General features: G+C 41.9%; 1 protein-coding gene across 1 annotated transcript; it reads left to right on the top strand.

Moving 5' to 3' along the window:
• Window positions 1-1411: 1411 nt before the first annotated feature.
• LOC121287757 (probable G-protein coupled receptor 148) lies at window positions 1412-2449 on the top strand. Its single transcript, XM_041205667.1, has one exon. It carries the CDS (start codon window positions 1412-1414, stop codon window positions 2447-2449), a length of 1038 nt encoding a protein of 345 aa, XP_041061601.1.
• Window positions 2450-18561: the final 16112 nt, after the last annotated feature.

Raw genomic sequence — 18561 nt, 5'->3', positions numbered from 1 at the left:
TTCCCTTCTCTAACCCTGAGACACTGAGGCAAACCATGGCATGCCAAGGTTAACCCCAACGGAGATCTGCACAGAACTAGGGATTAAACTTCTTATTTTCCTGGTCTATACAGCTTAATACCATACCAGGTAATTTATTTATTCACTGAACCAATCTGAATGGACTCCAAGTTCAGAACTCCAGATCAAATAGCTGTTTTTGCCTTTGATCTTAGACCCAGTCTCTTTGAAGATTGTACTTAAAGGACAGCCCGATCCTACAGTCTATTTCTCCCAGTAGTGAGTGGCACTCTTTCCTGGAGGACAGAATCACGCAATCGCTCCTCGTGTCTGAGCAATATATATTCCAGCCAGTCATGCTGAAATAGTCCAGGGAATAAGTCTATTCTCACCATTCATAACAATTTACCAGTTTACGATGGTGGACAAAGAAATGTCAGGAGAATGTACCTTTCAAAATATCATCACGGCACTGCCGCTGATGTGGGGTGGATTGGGACCCGGAAAATGTCAGGTTCCTGATCCCGGATTGAAAATCCAATCCCGGATCAGTTCTCATCACAGCAACCTTTTGACACAGTAGAATCAGAGCTTTGCTTCTGCTCTATGAGAGAACCTTGACTTTCTGTGATGAAGGTAAGAGTGCAATGCTGGCCCCATTAGTTTAAGGATAGAGTTGCTTCAGGCGCAGTGCAGCACATATATGTACAATTCATTGCAATGAGGTTTGAGTATCTAAATTGACTCCAAGAACTCAAGTCTTCCTTTAAGTACAGGAAAAGCACAAAGTCATTACTAGAGAATTTTAAATATATATTTTTAGACATTCTCAGAAAAAGAAATAATCAGCTAAATAAGCAGGCAATAAATAAATGTTTTTGTCAAACAGACAAAAGGCTGGTTGTTGTTAGGAAAACGTTAGGGAAAGTGGAATGCGTGCATTAACAGCAATCCAGTTGTTTGCCTTTGTGTGACTAGTCCACCTGTTCACTGTCATGCACTCAGCATGAAAAAATATATCAACTGCAATGATTTGAAGAGGTACATTTACTCCGAAGTTTGCGGGAGAGGCAGAGAGGGATGCTCAGGAGCTAATTGAGCTTGGACTAGTTATGGGGCTTCCATGCTGTCATATTCAGGGTGAAAGTTTGCACACGATATTGGCAATCTGGGTTTTGAGTGCAGGTATACGGGAAGGTGCACCGTGCAGTTCCTTTCCTCTTACAGTAAGACGTTTTGGACCTTAAATATTTCTTTCCCGTGGGAAATACGTGCAATCCGGTTTGGAGGTCTGTCTGGGACAAGTATTGGAACTTAATGAAATTTGGGAAAGAAAAGAAGAGATTCAAATTATTTGGAATCACTTCCCTTTTTCTTGAGGCTAAAGAAGATAATTGATTTTTGACGCACGATGACTCTACTCGATGATGAGTGTATTTCTCATTTCCACACCAATGGCTCATCAACAGAGCTCCCAAACTCCACAAATGCCTCCAGCACTATTACTGAAATATACCTGCAATGGATTCATGCTTTGATTCTGAGCCGAACCAGGCTTATCATCGTCCCTGGAGCAATCTGCTTCTTTGCATCTTTGATAGCCAGTACGCCGATTCTGTTGGCCATTTTTACCAGCAGCAGCCTCTGCCAAGAATCCAGATACCTGCTGCTCAGCAACGCCTTGATCAGTGACTTAATTTATTTGGTGATAAATTTCTGCATCCAGCTTGGTAACATTTCCCAACTAAGCTCTCCCAAGTTCGTGTGTGAATTGTTGCTTTTTACCCTAACGACTACAAGCTACTGTGGGTTAATGACAATCACAACCATGGTGATAGATACCTACTTAGCTATTAACTGGCCTCTGCATTATATCACACTCTTTCCTCCCTCCAGGGCTGTTAGACTGGTCATCTTGATATGGATTGTGGTTGCTTTTCCTCAGTTCATCATCACTGCAGTAATGCTAATAACCCAACAGTCTCCATTTTGCAAGCTAACATTCTGTGAGGTAGACTACATTTTCTTGATAGTCCCGCATGGTGCAGTCCTCACACAACTCTTTTATGGCTTCCTCATTGCCCTGTTGCTATCATGCATTTGTTCGCTGCTGAGCTGTTACTTCATGTTGTATTGGAAGACGAGGAATTCTGGGATATGGAGCGGCTTTTCCTCTAGGGCAAGACTCACTTTTCTAATGCACTTTGTTGTCTTTGCCTTTTACTTTTGTTCAATGTTACTGATAGTAGTGGAAAGGATTTTATATAATAGCAGTATGGTCAAATTCAAGATACCCATTTTCATAGCTCGGACCATGTCTAACATAATAATGATGGCACCAAAGGCACTCGCCCCCTACCTTTATGGAATGAGGTACAGAGAGTTAGCAAAGGTTATCAAATCTTTCTTCTTTTTAAAAGATATCAATCAGGTGGAACCCATACATTAAACCTGTGTGAACACCTAATTTGTATAGCCCCTTCAGGCCTGTCAGAATGTACTTATATTCAACGAAGATTATGGCAAGTGTTGTATAGCTATATATGTGTCTTGCTCTCTCTGTTTTAAATGCACTGATTATAATTGATAATTGATTATAAAATATATCAGTTATGCATTATTTAAGATATAAACTGACTCATAATTTACCAGTGAATGTATCTTGGCTTTGCTCATGGTAATTTAATGTAAAATAAGAAAGTCTTTGCATTTATACAGTGCCTTTCATGACCTCAGGATGTCTTAAAGTGCTTTACAGCCAGCTAAATAGCTTGTAAGTGAAGTTACTGTTGTAATGTCAGGAAACACGATAGCCAATTTGGGCACAGCAAGCTCCTACAAACCTCAGTGAACTAGGAAACTACAGACCAATTAGCTTAACGTCTGTCATTGGGAAATTGTTGGAATCCATTATTAAGGAAGTAGTAATGGGGTATTTGGAAAGTCAAAATGCAATCCACCAGGGTCAGCATGGTTTTATGACAAGTACATCATGTTTGACTAATTTGCTAGAGTTCTTTGAATATGTGACAAGCAAAGTGGATAATGGGGATCCTGTAGATGTGGTATATCTGGATTTCCAGAAGGCCTTTGATAAGGTGCCGCACAAAAGATTAATACACAAGATAAGATCACACAGAGTTAGGGGTAATATATTAGTTTGTATAGAGGATTGGCTAACCAAAGCAGAGAGTCGGGATAAATGGGTCTTTTTCTGGATGGCAAGCTGTAACTAGTGGGGTGCCACAGGGTTCAGTCCTTGGGCCCCAACTATTTACAATCTATATTAATGACTTGGATTCAGGGATAGAAGCTACTATAGCTAAATTTTCAGATGAAAAACTAGGTATGAAAGTAAGTTGTAATGAAGAAATAAGAAATTTACAAATGGATATGGACAGGTTAGGTGAATGGGCCAAAATTTGGCAAATGGAGTTTAACATGGATCAGTGTGTGGTTATCCATTTTGGTCAGAAGAATAAAAAGGCGACATTATTTAAATGGAGAGAAACTTCAGAATGCTTCAGTGCAGAGGGATCTAGGTGTCCTCATGAATCACTGAAAGCTAGTATACAGGTACAGCAGGTGATAAGGAAGGCAAATGGAATTTTGGCATTTATTGCTAAAGGAATTGAGCATAAAAATAGGGAAGTGTTGTTGCAACTGTATAAGACATTAGTGAGACCACACCTGGAGTACTGTGCACAGTTTTGGACCCTTACTTGAGGAAGGATGTAGTTGCATTGGAGGCAGTTCAGAGGAGGTTCACTAAATTGATTCCAGAGATGTGGGGCTTGTCTTATAGGCAGAGATTGAGCAGTTTAGGCCTATACTTGCTAGAGTTTAGAAGGATGAGAGGAGATCTAATTGAAGTACATAAGATGCTAAAGGGGATAGACAAAGTAGACGTGGAGCGGATGTTTCCCCTTGTCGGGCATTCTAAAATGAGAGGCCATAGTTTTAGGATAAGGGGTGGTAGATTTAAATCAGAGATACGGAGGAATTATTTTTCTCAAAGGGTCGTGAATCTGTGGAATTCACTACCCCAGAGTGCAGTGGATGCCGGGACGCTGAATAAATTTAAGGAGGAGATAGACAGATTTTTAATTAGTAACGGGTTGAAAGGTAATGGGGAGAGAGCATGAAATTGGAGTTGAGGCTGAAATGAGATCAGCCATGATCGTATTGAATGGCGGGGCAGGCTCAAGGGGCTGAATTGCCTACTCCTGCTCTTAGTTCTTATGTTTTTAAATGACCAGGTCATCTGTTTTTTGAGGGATAAATGTTGGCCAGAACACCAAGAGCAGTCCCTTTTTCTTTGAATACTGTCATGGGAGGAAGGAATGGTGACTACTTAAGGAGAATAGACCTGACATGGTCTACAATTATGTGTGGGGGCTATATTGGGGTTATTAACCTGGTATTTTGACATAGTATTTGCCTAGACTCAAGGTAAGTGCATTCCACTGGTTAAAGAAATCACTTTTGAACATTGAAACAGGACTCTATAAGCCTGGATAAATTCCAGCACTAAAATGCACAACAGTTCATCAGTGAGAAAGGTATAATAAACTTCTTGCATACCAATTGTGACAAGTCGTCACCCTCTCTTTAATATAAAGAAGACACCAGCAGACTGTGGCCATTGACAGTGTTCAGCATGTGTACGTCTTCCCAGGCTATAAAGACCTGAAGACTGCAGGTTTAACCTCTCATCCCAAAGACAACACCTTTGGCAGTGCAGCATTCCTTCAGTACTGCACTGAAGTGCCAGCCTTGGAATTGGAATGGAATGAATTGCAATTAAGATGGGGCAAGGGCTAAATTTGAAGAAGACAGTACTTACAAGGAGGTTAGTAGGGATGTATTTATTTATGGTAAGGTGAGACCTTTACTTATTTTTTTTTAAATGGGGAATAGTGTAGAATTATTAATTTAAATAAGGGAGATTTGTAATATGACAGGTGTAGTAGTGAGGCAGGTGAGAGCAGACAATAGCAGTGAGCTGAGAGAGGAGCCAGGGGCCTAAATTTAAAATTTTATTCGGGGCAGCAGGATTTAAGATATATTTTTCAAATATACCCAATGGGGAGCAGCTTATAAATCCTTCATGTTCAATTGCTTCCATGACCTCCATTCTCCCTAACTCTATAACGTTCTCAGTCCCTGCAGCCCTCCAAAAACTCTGCATTCCTCCAACTCTAGCCTCTTCTTTGCTCTCCTGACCCCCTTTTCCCACTGTTGGTGGCTGTTCCTTCACCCACCTATGCCCTAAGCTCTGGAATTCCTTCCCTAAACCTTCCCACCTCTTCATTTCTCTCTCCTAATTTGGGACGCTCCTTAAAGCCCACCTCTTTGGTCAGGTTTTTGATCATCTGACCTAATGGCCCGTATTTTTCCCTTGTCGGGCATGCGTGATCGGCAGGCCTGGGAGCAATCAGGAAACAGGCCTCTGACCTTGTTCAGCACCACCACCACCCCCCCCCCCCCCACCCCCCACCGTGATTTCTCATTGGCTGGCCAATTAGCGGCCAGCCAGCGTGAAACACACACTGAAGAGCTCAGCGCTCAGGGTTGGGGCAGGGAGAGGGCGGCGATGACATCATGTCGGCCACTTCGAGAGAGCTTCCTGAAGGCAGATAATTGCCTCAAGGAGCTGTAGACCTGAAAATAATAAAATAAAGCATAAAAATACTGCAAAAAATGTCCATGCAGTACAATAAAGCACCTGAAAACATGCCTCATAACAAAGCTGCCCCCAAATATTTATTTTTATATTATTTCTAATGGAAATTTCATCCCGCCCTTGGATAAGGTTTCATGAAAATGTAAAGGCCTGCTGGCTGATTGGCCCATCAGCCAGCCATACAGTTGGGTGGGCCACAGAAAATTGTGTTCAATTGCAGCGTTGGACTCCTTGTTTGGCTCAGTGTGAGTTTTTTGTCTGATTACTATCCTGTGAGATGCTGAGGAATGTTTCACTACATCTAAATTACAAATTGTCCCAGAGTGAAAAGTCAGTTGAAAACTGCAGTTGTGACTAAGCAGCCTCTAACTAGGATAACCTGTACCCACTTGGAGCAACTGGAACAACTGGGGAAATCCAACCAGAAATCAGTTGACATCCAATTCTCTCAGCTAGAATTGGCTGTAATCAGTTATGATTTAGTGGGAACAGTTGACTTAACTGGGAACTGATCAGCTGAAGTCTTGACCTGTTATTCTCAGTACGGTCCGCTGTATTGTGTGTGTCACATATGGCTGGTATCAGGCTAGTATTCCCTATTCTTATATATGTTCCATTGTGCTGCTTATCAAATTTTGCCAGGTATAGTTCTATATTATCACATTACAAAGAGTCTTCCCCGAGCCTCCACCCTGGGTGAGCAGCTGTCCTGTATTTTATGCGATTGTCCTGGAATGTGCACTGCTGTCTGATGTCCCACATGGCAGGTGTAGGGCTTGCCAGTCCCACAGGCATATTTGGACAGAGTGAAAGGATCTGATGGGCTTGGAGACAGGCGCCCAATTATGGAGGGGTCTATTGCGCATGGAGGTGCAGATGGGGGTCCACTGGGCTTGTGGGTGCATGGGAACCGGCAGGTCATGGGCGCAGGAGTTCTGGCGGGCCCATGGCGGGTACAGGGGAGCCCATGAGTCCGGTGAGCATGGAGGTGCAGGGACTCTGGCGGACATAGATATGTGGGGGTTCCCCAAAGGCCCCACTCTCCTGATCACTAGTGTTGGCAGCACCACCTCCTTGCCCCTCTGACAAAGTGTCCCTTATTTTTTTCCAGCAGAGATTGACCTGTCTCCACCTTTCAATCCAATTAATTCAAGTGACACAACACAACAGGGCAGGCATAAGAGAACTCAGATTCCCATGAGTCTTTGCAGCTCCTACAGGAAATGCTTCTCTAATCCCATTCCTGTAGTACACTATTGCTACTTCCTGTAACAAAAACAGAAAATGCTGGAAAAACCCGGCAGGTCTGACAGTACCTTGGAGAGAGAAACAGAGTTAACGTTTCAAGTCTGTATGACTCTTCTTCAGAGCTATAGAGAAGTAGAAATGTGATGAAGTTTATACTGTTTAAGGGGGGTTGGAGCAGGTGAAGCTGGATAGAAGACCAGTGATAGGTGGGGGCAAAGGAGAGATTGACAAAGATGTCATGAGCAAAAGGACAAAGGAGTATTAATGGTGGTGGTACGGGCTAAAGGAGGTGCTGATAGTGGCATTAAGGTTAGAAAGCAGAATGTGACAATAGCAGGATAAGGGTACGCACTCTGGAAAGAACAACATGAACAAGTGACAGATGGTCCTTGTGGGGGAGGGGACGGTGGTGGAAAAAAGATCAAAATTAGGATTAAAGGTGGGGATAAAACAATGAATAAGTGAATAAGAATGAAAATAAATAAAAACAAGTGGATAAAAAGTAAAAATTGAAAAATAAAAATGAATATTGAAAAAATGGGGTGAAAAGGGTGGGGATGGAGGAGAGAGTTCATGGTCTGAGGTTGATGAACTCAATGTTAAGTCCGGAGACTGTAAAGTGCCCAGTCGGAAGATGAGGTGATGTTCCTCCAGTTTGTGTTGGGCTTCACTGGAACATTGCAGCAGACCAAGGACGGACATGTGGGGTGGGCATGAGAGCATGGTGGTGTGTTGAAATGGCAAGTGACAGGGAGGTCTGGGTCATGCTTGCGGACAGACCAAAGGTATTCCACAAAGCGGTCACCCAGTCTGCGTTTGGTCTCTCCAATGTAGAGTAGGCCGCATTGGGAGCAGCGAATGCAGTTGACCTATGCAGTGAGTGCTACTTCCTGTCTTGCCCATGCAGCATGCTGCAGGATGAGCATGGTTTTTAAAATATTGGTACAAATTTCAAGCATTTTGGTCTGAATTAAGCTGTCACAAACTTAATCCTAGCTAAGTAAGTTGCTGTTGTAAATGACAGGAAAGTTCAGGCAATTTGGCAGAGGTTGCGTTAAACGAGGCAGTATGTATGGGCTTGGGCTTTGGAGTGGGAGATTGCAAGGAAATTAACAAATTTAAAATTTGCTTTTGTTACGACTGGGACGGGACCCCAATTTTGTTATGATCCTGGATGAGGAGGAATGAGCTGGCTCCCCTCTTTGCATTGGGACTGAGAATAGTATGCATGGGTAAAGGATTTTTAAACAAACCTTGTTGCAACCAACCAAGGGGATTGAACAAAGACGGGGGGGGGGGTGGGTGGGGGTTAGGTGGGAGCAGGCGCAGGCGGGCGTGCAGCTGATCGCTGCCCGTGATAGGTTGGGCGCTGCCATTTTACGTGGGCAGCTCAATTAAGGCCCGCCCAGTGTGACAGGCACCCGGAAGCGCTGAGCACTCCTTGTGCGGGAGTTGGGGGTGTTACCCGAGTCTGGGAGTGTGCTCTTTTGCGCAAGCGCATGAAAGAGCACAGAAATCTCCCTGAGGCACAGAGCTGCCTCAGGGAGATTAGTTTAAGTTCCCAAAATTTTAATAAAGCAAACCAAAAATTTAAGTCATGTTCCCCTCATGTGAAAGTGTCACATGAGCTGCGACATGTCTATGAATGTTATTAAAAATTTTTATAAAACTTTAAAAACCTTCATGAATACCTCATCCCGCCTGTGGATGAGGTTCCACGATAAACGCAAAGGCCGCCTGGGCTCTTCGCCTGCCCCCCACCAACCTTAAGGTTGGATGGACAGCTCCGTTTATTGTTTTAATTGATATTTAACTGGCCTTAATGGGCCTTTGACAGTTCGGCTGGCTCGCAGCCGACTCCGGTGTGCGCCCGCCGAACTGAAAATCTGAATGACGCGTGGTGACATTGAAACACACGCCCGACGTCACTGCGCATAATTTTACGACTCAGTGAGCGGGCCCCACCCCCACTCGCCAACCCGAAAATTCTGGCCTTGAACTGAGGCAGAATCTGAGGTGGTCACAGACTGTTTCTGAGTTTGAAGATCGGACATCCTGTACAGCTCCATCCAGTGGTACCTCTCTGACATCGCATGGGCAATTTTCAACTTCATTCATACGTACATAAGGCCCAAACCTCACCATCAGCCTGTCAGGCATCAAGCAGTTATCCTGCTACAGCTCGCCTACTCTGGCAGTGTGAGAAATCAGCTGGGTCCCATGCCTAGCTGGACACAGCTTGGGCACAGGGAGGGAAGGCGATGTGGGAAATTGGCTGGGTCCTACACCCAGCTGGACATGGGTTGGGCATGGGGTGGGGAAGGTGATCTGCGGTGGGGTCACAAATTTTCCAGCAGCTTGCCAGACATTTTTAGGGCATGCGGGAAAGAGTGCAAAGAGAAAAAAAAGGCTTCATGAGTCATTTAGTGAGCACAGGGTCTGTCCAGTTGTGCCTGATAATTGCAGCTGAGGTCCTACACAGGCATAAGACTCCAATTAACACATATAAGCAGACTTCCATCTGTTTCAGGCAGCCAGGCATCTCATCCATTTATAGGCCTGCCAGAAAGTTGGTAGCTATTTGGCATTAATGGTCAATAAGTTAATTGAGTACCGCATGGAAACGAGTCAAATAAGCTCAGAAATAGCATAACCATTGACATTGATCAGAACAACTACAAAAATACTACGTCCATTAGAGAGGTTGGGTATTCTGTGGTAACTGTCTTCCTTCCATATTCCCTAAAGCCTCTCCACTACCCATAAGGCACAAGCGGGGAATGTGATGGAATATTCTCCACCTACCTGGATGAGTGCAGCTCTAACGACACTAAAGAAGCTCATCACCATCTAGGAGAAAGCAGTAGGCTTGATCGACACCCAACCCATCAGCTTAAACATCCACTTTCTCCATCATTGACACACTGTGTTCTATCTGCAGGATGTACCGCAGCAACTCACCAAGGCTTCTTCAACAGCACCTGCCAAATCCACAAGCTCCTCTGTCTAGGACAGGGGTCGACAACCTTTTTTCCCTGAAGAATCTTTTTTTTTAAAAAAAACTTGCCTCAAATATAAACTATTGGAAGCTGCAAAGCGTCAAAAGTTGAACAATGGAATAAAGGTATTTATCAAGAATCTAAGGGATATGGTGCACTTACTTGATACTGGAAAAAGTCATTTGCTTCTGAGATTTATAAGAATGACCACAGTTACTACTATATTTCATGTAATTTCAATCCTTTGTATAGGTCAGGCAAAAGTCCAGTCTTTATATCCCAGGAATGTGATATCAATTGTTAAGGCTATTTAAGTACCACTTTTGAAGCTTGACAGCATAGAAACTATATTATTAATTATACAAGTGAATAAGACAATAAGGGAAATCGTGTTACTGCCTAGTTCTTTGATTTGTAATTTTCTTGACTTCATTTTTTTTTGTCAATGTGATCCAACTGGAAAATGTTGGGAGCCGTAAATATGATGTTAAAAAGCTATGCAAGGCTCTGAATCCAAGGGTTGCCAACCCCTGATCCAGAAGGAAAAGGGCATCAGCAAGGGAATATCAGCACCCCCAAGTTCCCCTCTAATTCATACACTATACTGACTTAGAAATGTATCACTGTTCCTTTATTGCCACTGAATCAAAATCTTGGAACTCCCTCATTAACAGCGCTGTGGGTGAATTTTCACCACATGGACTGCAGCAGTTCAAGAGGAAGACTCACCACCATCTTCTCAACAGCAACTAAGGATGTCTAATAAAATAAAAACAGAAAATGTTGGAAAAACTCAGCAGGTCTGACAGCATCTGTGGAGAGAGAAGCAGAGTTAATGTTTCAAGTCTGTATGAGCTTTGAAGAAGAGTCATTTTCTGCTTTTATTTCAGACTTCCAGCATCTACAGTATTTTGCTTTTATCTATGGCTAATAAAATACCAGTTTTCCCAATAATTAATTTTTCAAAACTTCGGAACAATACTGAAAATGAATTGAATCCACTGGAAAGAAAGTACTGACACTTCTTTGTGAGCAAGGATTTCTAAAGAGCACCAGGGGAGGAATGAAGTTTAATGAATGAGCTGGTAGAAAATGAAACAACCAAACAAAGGAGCAAAGTGATTCTGGAGATCTAGTTGTGGGGGGAAGAGATTTGAAAAACAAAGTGAATCATTGACATCGAATCTACTGGGGAGAAAAAGCAGTTCATGAGCATGAGGAGTTGAGCTGGCAGACAGCAGGTCTTGCAGCAGAGCCTGTGGGAGATAATTGAGAGCCCAGGGAAGCAATTGCAATCCAGCCCTCTTATGATGAAGGCTCTATGGGAAAAAAATGTAATATTCATATTTATTTATCGACTGCTATGGAGGCTGCAACAGGTTAAGCCAAGCAGAGGAAACTGGAAGAGGTTGGGCAGTGATGATGTGACAGGAATCTGTTACAGCACAGTAAGAAAATGAATGCTGAATGCCAACAGAGTGGCATCTAGTGCATGAGAGGATGTCATGAATGTTCATATTTTAACTTTGGGATTCCCATTAGAAATGTTTACATAGCTGTTTACAGTGAGTGCAGTAAACAAATTTGCAGGGTTATGGGGTCACAGCAGGGCAGTAGGACTAGCTGAGATTCTCTTGCAGAGAGCCAACAGAGATTGGCTGGATGGCCTCCTGTACCCATTCTGTGATTCTATGAAAAGTCTGTCTCCCACAGTGTTGCACACAGAGAGTCAAATCAAATTTAATCTTCAGGGGAATTGGGGTTAGAGAATTTTGGATAATTCGACCAGGGCATGATAATGTAATTCAGTCTCCATTTTAAACTCACATATTCTGTTCTGATTCTTTTTACTGTATATTTCAATTTTATTATGTTATTTATATTTAAATAGCAAAGCTGCCAGCAAGTTGAGAAACAGAAAAGTAGTGTTATTGGAACATAGGGGTTTTACTGCTGCACAGACCAAGAAGTTGGGAGATGAAAAGCTGGTGAGACAGAGTGCCACCAGTGTTAGGAAGGCATAATTACAGTGTGACAAGTTTACTTTAGCAGTTTTCCATTAGAGATGTGTACAAACAAATTCATAATGGAAAACACTGATAGAAGATAAAAAACAAAAACAGAATTACCTGGAAAAACTCAGCAGGTCTGGCAGCATCGGCAGAGAAGAAAAGAGTTGACGTTTCGAGTCCTTATGACCCTTCTTCAACAATTCTGTTGAAGGGTCATGAGGACTCGAAACGTCAACTCTTTTCTTCTCTGCCGATGCTGCCAGACCTGCTGAGTTTTTCCAGGTAATTCTGTTTTGTTTTGGATTTCCAGCATCCGCTGTTTTTTGTTTTTATCACTGATAGAAGATATTTGCAATGCTAAGGTTTTTAGTATATTAGTAGTCAACCTGTCATGGCCTCATAGCATACAACAGGAGTCGGGATTGATGCATGTTAGCATATGAATTAGGAGGAGGAATAGGCCATTTGGCTCCTTGAACCTGCTCCGCCATTTGATAAGATCGTGATTGATATGACTGTGGCCTCAACTCTACTTTCTTGTCTACCCTCTATACTCTTTGACTCCCTTGTCAATCAAGAATCTATCTAACTCCACCTTAAAAATATTTAACGACCCTGAGTCCACTGCTCTCTGGGGAAAACAATTCCACAGACCAACAGCCCTTGGAGAGAAAAAAATTCTCTTCATCTCTGTCTTATTTTAAAACTAGTTTTTCCTAGTTCTAATTTCTCCCACAAGGGGAAACATCCTCTCAGCATCCACCCTGTCAATTCCTCTCAGGATCTTATATGTTTCAATAAGATCACCTCTCATTCTTCCAAATTCCAATAGATTCACCCTGTCCAATCTTTCCTCATAAGATAACCTCTTCATCTCAGGAATTAGTCAACTGTACCTTCTCTGAACTGCTTCTAATGATATTATATATTTTCTCAAGTAAGGAGACCAAAACTATATGCTGTACTGCAGATGTAATCTCACCAATGTCCTATACAACTGTACCAAAGCTTCCCTCCTTTTATATTCCATTCCCCATGCAATAGATAGCAACATTCCATTCACCTTCCTAATCACTTGCTATACCTGCATGCTAACTTTTTGTGATTCATGTACCAGGAAACCCAGATCCCTCTGTGCGGCAGAGTTTTGCAATCTTTCTCTACTTGTATTCATCCTGTCAAGCTCACGTTTTCACAAATTATACTCCATCTGCCATTTTTTTCCCACTCATCTAAATCCCTTTGTAGACTCTTTATGTCCTCACAATTTACTTCCCTACCCATCTTTGTGTCATCAGCAGATGAAGCAACCACGCATTCAATCCCTTCATCTAAGTCATTTGTTTAGATTGTAAATGGTTGAGACCCTAGCACTGCTCCCTATGGTACTTACAGTTAGCCAACCCAAAAATGACCACTTATCCATACCCTCAGCTTCCTATAAGCAAACCAATCCTCTATTCTTGATAATATGTTGTTCCATACACAATAGGCTCTTATTTTGTGTAGTAGCCTTTGGTTTAGCACCTAATCAAACACATTTTGGATCCGACCTCTGTCCCAGCAGTATCAGCAAGTGGACTTTTCATCACTTGGAGATTGGGATGGCCTGGAGTCTGAGATGGAGGTGGGTCAATGTCGAAGCGGACAGATTAAAGAACATCCTTTGTTCCCAGAAACATCAACTCAGTTCTTTAGATCAGTGCAAAGCCTTACCCTCTTAACCTCCCTATCCCCTCAACCCCATCCCCTTCACCCTCTTACACCTCCTTACACCCTTAACCCACCTCACCCTTTACCGCCTCACACCCTTCACTGCTCCTTAACTACTCACCCCTTAACCCCTACCCCACCTTCACCTCAGCCCCTAACCCTCCCACTTTATAAACAGAGCTCACAAGCCCTATAATAACTTTTAGAAGTCATTGAAAAGCTCTTAAATCTGCCAAAATGAACAAACATCACTTGAATGGGCATTTGACAACCAGTATTCTCTACGGAGTTTGCAAATATGTTAAAATAAACAAACTACTTGAAAAGATACTTGAGAAAAACATTATAATCTTCAGAAGCTCATAAATCTGTCAAGGATGGCTGAATAAACTCTGCAGTTCAGAATGCATTAGTGCTTTTGAAGACCACCAAGCCATCAAATTTACATTCCGCAGGACACCTGAGTAAATCAACTCTGCAGCAGAGAATCCATTATTTTTTTGAAAGGGAGCCAAAAGATTATACATCTGTCAAAGTTTCCAAACAGCCAAACAGATGGCCTAGCTGTTCCACAAACAGGGAGTGTTAAAACAATTTGCTCTGGATCTCAAACTGAGCTAGCCTTTCAACATTGTACAATGCAGAATAGCACTTTATATAATCTTTCTAAAGTATCTGAAGACGTTCCAACTTTTTCAACGCTGTTCTTTCACTTGACAGCTTGCCAGTAGTCAGAAGTAACAACCTGGCAACCACATTATTGAATGGTTACTTACCTTTTCCAATCACAGCACTGTCATTACTCATTTTAGTAAACACAGATATAACTCAGGCTATACAAAGTTCTGCAATGCCCACTTGTCCAATGTTATCGGCAATTTCTACATCACAGGGCATGTGGTTCCCGACCTGTGTCTTTTCCCGCACTAGTAAAATGGTGTCACCAGGAATGGGCATGGGACCTCTGGATCTGCATTTTATTTTCCCACCCAACCCCATTTAGTACTGAATGGGATCATGAAAATCCAGCCCTTAGTCTTCTTTTGAAGTGAGTTAGAGGGCAGAGTATAATTGGAACAGGGTGCACAGGTATAATTCAGCTCCTCTATTAAAATTGTACACATGTCCTACTTGATATATAATATGTTATTCTTATGTTGTTTATAATTACCTATGGAGTCATACAATAGTTTAGTAAATGGAGAAGTAGAGTTAGCTTCAGACACTTTATGAGTGTGGGCTGAGGATTGTGGAGAAGCAGAACTGAGATATTGCAGTGTCGCCACAAGCAGGATGGTATAATCTTAGGTGTGAGATAATCAGTATACTGAGGTGTGGTGACCCTCAGGTTAAAGTCAACAGCAGTCAGGTCTCTCTCTAATGAGGGAGCAGCCTCTGGGACTATGGCAACTTTCATTCATTTCATACTACAATAGAGGATCAGTGGCATTTCTTACAGTGAATCCGAAGATACAGTGGGGCTGCACCAACACCTAGTGGCCACATTCAGTGTCCAACATGTCATTGGGATTAGTTTATGTAGGAAATTCCCAATATAACTGATTACATAGTGACTTCCCAGGTTATAAGTTAGCATAAAAAGCGTGACCAACAATCACAACAAAGAGTGAGGTTTAAGGATAGGAAATGCAAGGAATTTAATATAATAAATGACGGATCACCATTTAAGTATCTGGGTTCAGTGTCTAATTTATCCTGAGCCTGTATTATTTAATATGTTCAACTTAATACTTAACACATAAAGAACCTGGATATTATTACAAATGTGGATCTTCCATTGATACTTTCTGGATTTCAATAATATCAGTCACTTCCGTAAGTGTTCTGAGCATCTTACTTTTAGGAGAGTTAATTTCTATTTGCACAGTATCATGACTGTGATATGAACCCCATTGCAATCTGAGCTGGAAATTCATGTCCTTCAAGTGTTCTTCAATTTCTCTGAAGGCAGACTGAGCAAATACTTGATCAGGTGAGGCTTGATGTTTTGTTAAACAAGAACAGAATTACCTGAAAAAACTCAGCAGGTCTGGCAGCATCGGCGGAGAAGAAAAGAGTTGACGTTTCGAGTCCACATGGCCCTTCAACAGAACTGAGTGAATATTAGGAGAGGGGTGAAATATAAGCTGGTTTAAGGTGGGGGGGGGTGGGGGAGAGAAGTGGGGAGGGTGTGGTTGTAGGGGCAAGCAAGCAGTGATGGGAGCAGATAATTAAAAGATGTCATAGACAAAAGAACAAAAAGGTGTTGAAGGTGGTGATATTATCTAAATGAATGTGCTAATTAAGAATGGATGGCAGGACACTCAAGGTACAGCTCTAGTGGGGGTGGGGTAGAAAGGCTAATGGCATAAAAGATATAGATTTAAAAATAATGGAAATAGGTGGGAAAAGAAAAATCTATATAAATTATTGGAAAAAACAAAAGGAAGAGGGAAGAAATGGAAAGGGGGTGGGGATGGAGGAGGGAGTTCAAGATCTAAAGTTGTTGAATTCAATATTCAGTCCAGAAGGCTGTAAAGTGCCTAGTCGGAAGAAGAGGTGCTGTTCCTCCAGTTTGCGTTGGGCTTCACTGTTCCAGTTCCAGTGAAGCCCAACGCAAACCGGAGGAACAGCACCTCATCTTCCGACTAGGCACTTTACAGCCTTCTGGACTGAATATTGAATTCAACAACTTTAGATCTTGAACTCCATCCCCACCCCCTTTCCATTTCTTCCCCCTTTTGTTTTTTTCCAATAATTTACATTGATTTTTCTTTTCCCACCTATTTCCATTATTTTTAAATCCATATCTTTTATGCCCTGTTAGCCTTTCCACCCCACCCCGACTAGATCTGTACCTTGAGTGTCCTGTCATCCATTCTTAATTAGCACATTCGTTTAGATAATATCACCACCTTCGACACCTCTTTGTTCTTTTGTCTGTGACATCTTTTGATTATCTGCTCCTATCACTGCTTGCTTGTCCCTACTACCACACACCCCGCCCCCCCACTTCTCTCCCCCCACTCACCGCCCACCTTAAACCAGCTTATATTTCACCCCTCTCCTAATATTCACTCAGTTCTGTTGAAGGGTCATGTGGACTCGAAACGTCAACTCTTTTCTTCTCCGCCGATGCTGCCAGACCTGCTGAGTTTTTCCAGGTAATTCTGTTTTTGTTTTGGATTTCCAGCATCCGCAGTTTTTTGTTTTTATCTTGATGTTTTGTTAAACTGTTTTAATTTGCAAAGAGTGGACACATAAAGCTATATTATCCAAATCACTGAGTTCCAATTGATACAATTTGTCTTTGTGTTACAGTAGAAAAACAATGAACACTTTGTGCTTCACATCAATGGATCACTTTGTTCTACTTACCCTTATAGTATATCCTTGATGCAGCCTTTTTATGGGGCTCAATACTTTTAAGCTTTATTCAAAAGCTGTCTGATTGGGTCATTACCTGTATTTTATCTCATGCTGTTAATTCACCGGAAATGTGAAAAACTTTCCATTGCAATGGAAATGAGGGGTTAAAGCTAGCTTATTAGAATCCTGGAAAACCTCAGCAGGTCTGACAGCATCTGCAGAGAGGAACACAGTTAACGTTTCGAGTCCATATAATTCTTCAACAGAACTAAGGAAAAATAGAAGACTGTATTTAACTGTATTCCTCTCCGCAGATGCTGTCAGACCTGCTGAGCTTTTCCAGGTATTTTTACTTTTGTTTTGGATTTCCAGCATCCACAGTTTTTTGCTTTTTTCTCATTAGAATCCTAATAGCTATTACCTCAGATTCCTTTTCAATATGCATTAATACACATAATTTAAACATAACATTTCAAATACCTTTTTGCCAAATCCCTCCTGTGGAAAACTGGTCAAAAGATCCCAAAACCTGAAAGTTACATACTGTGTATTAACAAAGCCTGTATTACATAGTATTCCTTTATTTAATATTTGAGATGTAGTGGATCTGTCTCTGTGTCATACAATATATTCCAATTTTGGTATGCAGTATTATATAATGAATCTGTATTATATAAGATATTCTGACTTGGTAACCATCACATATTGACCCATTATTGTATAGTACATTCTGACTCAGTACCCAATATTTTCTGATCTTACATCATATAACGTGTTGAATCAATAGCAAGCTTATCATTTCCAAGAAAACAACATTGATTTTGTCAGGTAAGTTTGCAATAATTGGATCACCAATGTCATCCACAACAGCACTGACGTGGTCGACAGGAAGACCTCTGCTACCTGCAGAAATATTGCACCTGGAGAAAATAACACAGAACTAAATCTATCCTTTGAAGTTCAAAGCCTGTGTTACATTAAAAAGCAACACATCCTGACGGGGTTTGAGACTTTATGCAGATGGTGCCACTTAAATTTCTCTCTCAGACATTGTAACATGATCCAAGCCAACCATTTCAATTACCGTCTTGTGGTCACTCCTATCTGTTAATTTTTACGTAAGGAATTACAAGTGGAGTATTTCAGAAAGGCAAAATTCTAAACTGTTCAAACCAATTCACCAGAAAAAAATAAAAACAGAAAATGTTGGAAAACCAGCGGGTCTGGCAGCATCTGTGGAGAGAGAAACAGAGTTAACGTTTTGAGTCCATATGACTTCTTCACAGCTCTGAAGAACTCGAAATGTTAACTCTCCACAGGTTCCCATTTCAGCTTCCCAGCATCTGCAATACTTTGTTTTTATCCCCATAATAAAAGGCAGCGAAAGAAAGACTCCCAATGAGACAATGGCCGAAACGCTACAGTGATAAAGTGAGGATGCCTTCATAGAATCTTACAAGGGTAGGAGGAAGCCATTTGGCCCATCGTGCCTGACTGTCCTGCTCTTTCCACACAGTCCTAAAATGTTTCCTCA

Source organism: Carcharodon carcharias, chromosome 2 (assembly GCF_017639515.1).
Source record: "Carcharodon carcharias isolate sCarCar2 chromosome 2, sCarCar2.pri, whole genome shotgun sequence".
In the NCBI taxonomy this organism is placed as follows: domain Eukaryota; kingdom Metazoa; phylum Chordata; class Chondrichthyes; order Lamniformes; family Lamnidae; genus Carcharodon; species Carcharodon carcharias.
This window is presented reverse-complemented; position numbering and strand designations above follow the sequence as displayed.

Bases quoted from the DNA above. Each gene is read 5' to 3' on its own strand.
- LOC121287757 (XM_041205667.1), top strand. From the start codon at position 1,412: ATGACTCTACTCGATGATGAGTGTATTTCTCATTTCCACACCAATGGC.